General features: G+C 45.5%; 2 protein-coding genes across 4 annotated transcripts in view; both read left to right on the top strand.

The window, feature by feature from the left end:
* Nucleotides 1-34: 34 nt before the first annotated feature.
* Nucleotides 35-2,320, top strand: DDT (D-dopachrome tautomerase; the record flags this gene model as incomplete). Its single annotated transcript, XM_015643482.3, has 2 exons — nucleotides 35-225; nucleotides 1,016-2,320. Coding segments are annotated over 2 exons (264 nt in total), but the record flags the coding sequence as incomplete, so codon positions are not given.
* Nucleotides 2,321-4,953: 2,633 nt separating this feature from the next.
* CABIN1 (calcineurin binding protein 1) overlaps nucleotides 4,954-8,427 on the top strand; it is a 105,080-nt gene continuing 101,606 nt past the window's right edge. For all 3 annotated transcript variants that reach the window (XM_015643769.2, XM_015643770.2, XM_015643768.2), the window contains exons 1-5: nucleotides 4,954-5,105; nucleotides 6,084-6,207; nucleotides 7,324-7,387; nucleotides 7,819-7,911; nucleotides 8,211-8,324. In XM_015643769.2, coding sequence (XP_015499255.1) covers nucleotides 7,385-7,387; nucleotides 7,819-7,911; nucleotides 8,211-8,324 — 210 coding nt within the window. In that variant the 5' untranslated portion in view covers nucleotides 4,954-5,105; nucleotides 6,084-6,207; nucleotides 7,324-7,384. The remainder of the gene's footprint in view (nucleotides 5,106-6,083; nucleotides 6,208-7,323; nucleotides 7,388-7,818; nucleotides 7,912-8,210; nucleotides 8,325-8,427) is intronic.

The raw sequence follows: 8,427 nt of genomic DNA, 5'->3' as shown, positions 1-8,427 counted from the left end.
GCGGGGCCGGGGCTGACGGTGCCGGGGCTGACGGTGCCTGTCCCGGCAGCGGGTGAACGTGACGGTGCGGAGCGGGCTGGCCATGGTGCTGTCGGGCTCGGCCGAGCCCTGCGCCCAGCTGATCGTCTCCTCCATCGGCGTGGTGGGCACGGCGGAGCAGAACAAGCAGCACAGCGCCCGCTTCTTCGACGTCCTGACGGCGAAGCTGGGCCTCGGCCCCGAGCGGTGAGTGCGGCCCGGCGGGGTCAGCCCGAGGCACCGTGATCACCCCAAGGGCAGCCAGGGCGTCCTCCCATCGGGCCTGCAGCTCCGTGCGGTCCGTGGATATGGAATACGACGAATACCGAGGAGTAGAGTTCAGAGTAGAGGAGATAGTGGCAGTTCCCATGTTCGCCAGGAGACCAAGTTGTAATACAGATTCAAGACGAGATTGCAGACACTAAGTGCTCGTGGATGCTGAATTCTAGACATGTGGTTTGGAACTAGATGAAACCACAGACTGTATGCACTTGTTGAACAGTCTGGGCATTACTATTCTCTGAAGACCAGCAGGTACAGTTGGTGAAATTAGTGTGAAACCCAACCAGAATGGGTAGAGCTTCACAGAGCTTCACCCTGGCAAATGCTGGAACAAGGCTGTTCCTGAAGGTCAGCCATGTCCATCTCTGCTTGTCCTACCCATCTTCCCAAAGAAGAGTGATAGTAGTAGTTCCCTGCCTCTTGGATATTGTCAGGGTAAATCCCTGGCAAGATTATGCACTATGTGCTTCCTTCTAAAATGAACAAGTATCATATTTAAAGTGTTGAAATGCAGACTTCTTTTGTTTGTGTGGGAGAAGTCTGTTTTTACCCTGTCCATACACAGCTTATGCTTCCTTCTGTTAAATGAACCCCCTGAAGTGTAAGACAGCGAGACCCTAGTGCAGATTTTCTATTATGTTGCAAACTGGGCAACAATAATGTCTAATTGTAAAATAATGTTTCCTGACCACATTTTTGCTCTTATACCCAAAAGGATTGTCATCCGCTTTTTCCCACTGGAGCCCTGGCAGATTGGCAAGAACAAGACAGTCATGACATTCCTGTGATCCTTTGAGTGGCTGGCCAGAACAAAGCAGCGATGAAGGCAACCCAGAGATGATCAGCTCTGTCTATCTGCTTGTTTCCTCTTGTGATCAAATCTGTGTAGCTTGATTCACTTTTGTCTTTGCATCCTGTACACACAAAGCTCAAGAGTGAGGCAATCAACTGTACTGATTTTACTGAAATAATTCAAAGTCTTTGTCTCAAGCTCAGGCCTAGACAAAGCTGCTTGTAGCAGTAAAAAGTTTAATTCTAGAACATTTGGCTTTACTGAGGACCAGAGAGGTTCTGAGGTTTATCTAGTTTTTCTCATAGTTTGCAAGGCAGAAAAATTCCTTGTTTTTCTGTTTCTCTGTGTCAGCAAAATCGTCTCAGGCCAGCAAAGATGACCTGGAAGTCAAATTCTTTTCTTTTTCAGGCTCCTCTAAAGCCCTTTCTGGAAAGAGAGGTGATTGCTGGGAGAGAAGTTTAGGCATTGAAGGCTCATGTCAGATCTTGTGCTCTCTGCCCTGGCACTGCCATCTCCTGTGACTGCTCCTACAAAGTGTTACTACTCACAAGGTTTTCAGGGCTCAATGTCTGTCTGCTGATGGCAGTGTCTGGAGGACAGAGTCACTTCTGAAGACCTGCACTGTGCCACCAGAAAATATTTTGAAGTTTCTGCTACTGCCAGTTTTAATTCCTATTATTCACTGTTTGTTCAGAGTCCTTTTCCTCACTGTTATAGGGAGTTTTGGGATGATTCAGCATCTCACTGTCATCTGTGTCTGATGTTTCTGGCTCAGTGTCCCTGCAGAGAAGTGTTTTGGGTTTTTAGGACCCATGTACTCCCTCACTTTATAACTAGAATACAAAGGGCATTTTATTGAAACAAAAGCAGGGTACATTTTGTGTACAATGTTGCCTCTGCTTTCTGCTGCTAATAAAAACATTTATCAGTTCCCTTACACTTTGTGACTTGGTCAGGTGGAGGTCAGGAAGCTCAGCAGAGCTGAGAGCACATCCCTGGGACACGGGGTCCATGAGAACACAAGGCTGTCCTCCATTCTAGAGTTTTATTTGTTTATGGCTTGAGGTATCTTCTAATTACCATTTAAAATTTCTAATTAGCATTTAAAAGCTGTTTGTTCCCCATACACCATAAATAACTTCTGTTTGACAAATCTGACAGGAATATAATACCAAACACAAATTTGTGTATCAGGCTGTTCTGGTTAATAAACTGTAGCAAAGATTGTTTTGGTGTCAGTCTACTGGCTCACAGCACTGGGGCTTTGTAGGTCTTAGTGCTTGGAGACAGACATTGTGGCTGCCCAAGGTCTCTCCACTTTCTCAGAAGGTCTTTTCAATCAAAAGTTTTTAAAACTCAGGCAGCTGACAGGTAGGTGAACTGAGTCTGAGAACACTGACTCGGCAGAGTTGTGTTGCAGAGAAGGGGGTGGATGGCCCTGGCTGTGCACCAGCTTGAGGTGAATATTCTGAAATGCAGAAAATAATCTGACTTTAATGCTGATCTGCAGATGGTTCATCTCCTGGAGGTCTTTCTGCCTCCTGAAGTAACAACCACAAACTCTTGCCAAAGCCTTTGTTTCCTTCAGAGAAAACTTGCTCAGTCCTGGGCCCCAGCTCTCTTGGTTTTGGGCCATGTTGGCCACCTGGGGACTTGTGCAGGCTCTGTGCTTTCCTCACCCTTGGCTGCTTCCAGTGTGTGCTTGTGCCTTGGAACAACTTTCCCACTATTGCAGAGCTGAGCAAGAAGATGTAAGAAAGTTCATGTTGATCTGAAGAAATTGCCAATTTTTTAGTTCACTGAACTAAAGTTAGAATAGGTTTGAGTAGTACTTTGGGACTCAGTAACCTGCAAAGGGATTATGCAGGCCCCTGGAACACTCCCCCAGAACACATCAACCAACAGAGGCAGGAAATGTTTTTCACACCTCAGGTTGGAGAAAATCCGGAAATCAGGTACACCACCCTTATCTATGGCTCAGCAATGACATTATAAAATCCCTTTCCCTTGAATGCTATATGCAGATGGTCCCTGTTCCATGGGCTGGAGCCTGCCTGACATCTGGAGTTTGTATCTCCCAGCTGTGGTTGATCTTTTTACTGTTGTAACTTCCCGGGCTCAACCTCCTAAGGTTAACAAATATTTCTGCTCCCCAAAGTGCCTCTGTTGTTTGAGAACGCTGTATAGGCATATGTTCAAATTGAGAGGCAATGCCCTGTTTTTGAACACTGAGTAACCATTTCCTAGCCTTAAACCTTTGGACTTTGGACAATCTTTCTGTGTATTTACTCCAGAGAGGAGCAGAGAGGCCCTCAGGATGATGATGGGCACCACTGACAGAAAAGTACTGCAGGGTTGTGATAGCTTTGTAAGTTACTCTCCAAACACAGCAGAGTGTGATGCTGCTGCTCACAGCAGCCCTATGCTTGGTGTGTCATGGTGGAAAGAAGGGCATTAACACAAATGGTACATTTGAGATGAAGAGGGCTCTTCCTCACAGTGCCAAGTGGTGATTCAGTGCAGTGCTTGAGCACAAGCTTACCTTCATCAGAGTGATGTGACGTGTTGTAGCAATAGGAGTATTGAAAGGTGAGGTTCTGTGCTAGTCTGGCATGTTCTTGGGCTGTGCTGAGTTCTCTGTGGGGCTGCAGAAGGCACATCTGCTCTCTGACATTCGCTGCTGTCTGACCACCTTACACTTAAATAAAGTCATTTACACACAGAGCTGTCTCAGCAGTGCTGGGCTTCACTTGCCCCTGATCCCAGGGCAAAGAAGTGTGTTCCCATCTCCAGCTAGCCCCATGGCAAGCTTTAGGGAAACTCAGTGGCCTTGGGCTGACTGCCAGAGATCCACACACATTCAGGGTTTTGCCCACACACCCCACACAAGCTGCATCTGAAGCTCCTGGGGCAGAACATCTGATCTTCACTCACCTGTTGAATAGAAGCAGTCTTTAGACCTACTAATTTCTGACGCTGGAATCCAAATTTTGCAGATGGGCTGCAAAAAGAGGAAGACAGTGCTTTTACTTTGTGAAGGAAAACAGCTCAGCCCAGCATTGTCTGTGCAGGTGTTAGGGTGTTTGAGGGTTGAGAAGGCAAGGAACTGCTTTCTGCCCTTGCACCAGTTTTCTGTGAGAAATCCCCAGACATATTCAATTTGGAAGATGAGCTCCACATTTTGGAGCTGGGCTGCTGGAAGAAGATGACAGTACATTTCCTTGGGAAGGAATGCTCATGTTCCCAGTGTCAATGGGTCACACAAGACTGCCCAGAAGTATAGGAAACACCTTTCTGTCCTGACAGCTTTTGAGTGGGATCAATCCTTGGATGTATTAATTCTTGGAGGTGGTACCCAAATTTCGGTGGTGGATCCCTGAAAGGGAACGGTGACGCTTTTCCATAGGAAGGAAAACACCTGGACCCAGTGTTTCAGGTGCAGACACCAGGCTGCCCAGGGGAGGTAAAGGCCAGCATGACTTTGCTGTCCTGGTAGTTTTGTTGTTGGAGCAATCAGAGTCTTAAGCTGCGCCAGGGGAGGTTTAGACTGGATATTGGGACGACTTTCTCCTCAGAAAAACTGATTAAGACATTAGAGCGTCCTGCTCAGGGAAGTGGTGGAGTCGCCGCCCCTGGAAGTGTTTAAAGGAAGACTGGACGTAGTCAGGTCGATGCGGTGATGCTCGGTCCCCACGTTCCCCGGAGCGCCTTTGCACCGAACCGCTCCCGGTGCTCCGTGACCTGCGAGCGCCCTCAGCGCCGCGCCCCCCGCACCCCCCAGTGCTCAGCGCTCCCATTGGCTGTCTGAGGAAGGGCGGCTCGGCCAATGAGGCGCGGCCTTGTTGGCGCCGTGGCTCCGGAGGCGGTTGCGGTGGAAACCGCCGGTGCGCGGCTCCCGGGGGAGCGGCGGGAGCCTGAGGGACCCGCGCCGGGAGCCCGTGGGACCGCCCCGGGAACCCTCCCGGGAACCTCCCCGGGAGCAGAGCCGGCATGCCGGGGGCGGCCCCGCGAGGTGAGTGTCCCGTCCGCCCGGCCCCGCGGAGGGGCAGCCGGCGTTTGGGCCCTGCCCGGTGAGGGTAGCGAGAGCCCGGCCTGGGCGGCCTCGGCCGCGCCCCTCCCTCCGCGGAGCCGCGGTCGGAGGCGAACGTGGACTCCTGCCTCCTCCCGGCCGTGTGTGCCGCCCTCCGGGCGAGCGGCGTGTGTCCCTGCCCCTCCGTGCAGAAAGGGATCGTGTTTCGGTAAAAACGGCTTGTGCTGAAGAGCGGCGGATCTTTGCAGTGTCAAAAAAAAAAAAAAAAAAAAAAAGAAATACAAAAGAAAAACCAAGTGGTTTTTTTTAAACGTGTATCTGCAATGTATGGATCCCAACAAGGGCTGGGAAAGCCCAGGTCACTTCCTTTGTTTCTTACTTAGAAGTTGAGAACACAAGCTCTGGGACCAAGAACTGACATTGGGAATATTTACTTAAGCTTTGAACTACTGAGGTAAAGAGAGAGAAGGTTTTGAAGGCAAAAGGCTTATTGCCTTTCAGGATGTGCACACCTATTGTAGCTGTAGATTTTTAGCTGTGCCAGTCTTGTATCTGAAAGAATACAAACTGGTTTGTAATAGTTAATATGATAATTATTTTTTGCCTGCTTGTCTCATGTAGCTGTGTTCCTCTGGAAGTGCTTGTAGTAACATACTCAGTTCCTAAATGCTGTGGCACTGGTGTAACTCCCTCCACAGTCAGGGGAGTTTTGCAGCCATGTACAGTGCCTGGTTTAAACAAAAATGAAATAACACCCGTGCAAAAGCTGTGTAGGGGCAGCACCCTGCCCTTCTTTTCCAGCAGCATCTCACAGTCCTTTTAACTTCTGTGCTTTCAACCTGTGAACTGCAGGCAGGAGAGATGCTAAATGGTTGTTATTAAGTTCCTGGGTGTTACAAGTTTCCAGTATAAATAATGAGTAGAACTGAAGTTGATTTCCCACATTTTCTGTGGTTGCAGTTTCCCCAAGAGTCTAACCTCGGAAGTAAATTCTTGACTTTAGTCTCTGCTGTTGACTTCCTCTGCCACCTTGAGCAAGATTATTTGGATTCAGCGAAGGACTTGGGCATATTACTGCATTTTTGTAAGTGAACTTAAACCCCATCAACTTAAATATGTAATTGATTTGGGACCATACAGACTGATGTTCTTAAATGTCATAAGCATCTACACCCTGTCCAAATGTGAAACATTCAGTCTACCTGAAAGAGGTAACCATTATTCTCCGTGCATGTATTTTCTTCATGTGAAAAGTAGACAAGGAATCTGTCCTGAAGGAGATTGGAGGTTTTATTAATGTTTATCTGGTGACTTTAAAGAGAAAAATGCTTTATTGCTGTGCAGTTGTCAGTTTGATTTAACCACAAGCGAGGAGAGCCAGTGGTGCACGGGCAAGCAAATGCACATTGCTGAATGAGTGAAATTCCTGGCAAGGCGTTATTTTCTCTACATGCAGAACTAATCATGATGATGTATGAGTTAATTCAGCTTATAGTTCAAAACTCCCACTGCTTCCTGCTGTGGTTAATTCTGGACTTACTCTTCTATTAATGTAGTCTCCCATATTAAAGACTGTTTTTAGCCTGTCTTGCATATGTCATCTTCTTGTTTGAGTTGATGGGAAGGTTTTATCATACAGCAGTGAAGGTTTTCTATAAAAGCAGCACAGAGCTCTTTTGTATATTTTTGCCTTCACTAACACTGTGTTTCAAGCTGTTAATTGAATATAAATTATGGGCTTAGGAAGAAAAATTACTTACAGGTTATAAAGGTGTATTTACCCCTTCAAACTTTTCATCAGTGGTAAAAAGGACTGGAAATATGAGTATCCTTTTTCAGGATGAAAAAATGCTAGTTTAATAAAAGTTCAGTTTTTTCTATTTGCATTCATCTGGTAGATCTAAGTGTGTCTGCAGTAGCTATAACTTGTTTTTGCATTAGGGCTGTCTTTAGAGGTTGGTCAGTATACTCAGAACAATTGTGGTACAAACACTGTTCTGTTCTAGCAGGGATGGCAGTAATGGGAATTATTCCTCAGTGGAACTGTTGTTCCTCAGTGGTTGGGCTGTCTATCTCTTGGCATGGGGTGGTGATTAATTGGTTATTAAAGTATGCTTGTAAAGTATTCCCAGCTTGTCTTTTTCTTCTGAATGTTTTCTTTGTGAACAGAATAAACATTCTAATCCTGTTTGCTTTCCAGACCTGTTTGGATAGACTCTTCCTTCTATTCCTGGAGAAAGACATTGTGAATAGTTGTAAACATGGTAAGGGCTTTTTGAGAAGGCTTTTGAGGTGTTTTGGTAGAAATACAATTGAGAATTTTCTCTTTCCCTGGGACTAAGAAGAAATTGCCATAATGAGAACATTGTTTTTGGAGTGATTGTAGTAATCGGTAAATTTAAGAATTTGGAAAAATACCACTGTAATGCACATGTCTATTCTAGGAAAGCTTTTGCTTGCAAGACACTTGAAATTTGCTTTGTTCAGCTGATTTTAGGTGGGAAATGGTTTTGATAGTTGCTTATTTGCATTTAGGGATGATTAAATGAATTACAGCTCTTGTAACTTTATGTAGAGATCTGTCAGTATTGTTTGTGTACCCATTAATTTTAAAAAAGAGAAAAATCCAGTTTTCAAAGGAAACTGGGAGATATGTGGATGTAGATTTCTTGTCACATCTCAATTGTCATTCCAGATTCGAATTGCAGCACTGAATGCGAGCTCCACGGTTGAGGATGACTATGAAGGTACCTTTAAAAGTCATAAGACACAGACCAAGGAAGCTCAGGTAGGTAATTCCACAATTTTCTTAATGAAGTTTTGTCTTGATGGGAGTTTTGTCCTCTAGTTGCAGGGATTTCTTCAACCATGATACTTTGTTTTTAGGACAGTTTAGTTACTCTATCTCTTGAAATCTCCTTTAGCAAACTAAAACTTGACTCCAATGAATTATTTAGGACAGTAATACAAATGTTCTGTTATACAGCAGAAAGTATTAAAAATGTGAAACCACTGAAATACATAACAATTATAAGTATGTTTAATTAAGTTGTCTTAATAAATACATTCTAATTATTTAAATCACAGGAAGCAGAAGCTTTTGCTTTGTACCATAAAGCTTTGGACCTTCAGAAACATGACAGATTTGAAGAGTCTGCTAAAGCTTATCATGAGCTACTTGAGATTCGTCTTCTGCGAGAGGTCAGTGACCTTGAGAGAATGACACTCTAGAAACTGTTTGCTATATTTTGTCTTCCTTTCTAACTGGCTAACTAGAACTGTCAGTATTATCTATTAGCAAGTT

This window comes from Parus major, chromosome 15 (genome assembly GCF_001522545.3).
Source record: "Parus major isolate Abel chromosome 15, Parus_major1.1, whole genome shotgun sequence".
Classification (NCBI taxonomy): Eukaryota; Metazoa; Chordata; class Aves; order Passeriformes; family Paridae; genus Parus; species Parus major.
This window is presented reverse-complemented; position numbering and strand designations above follow the sequence as displayed.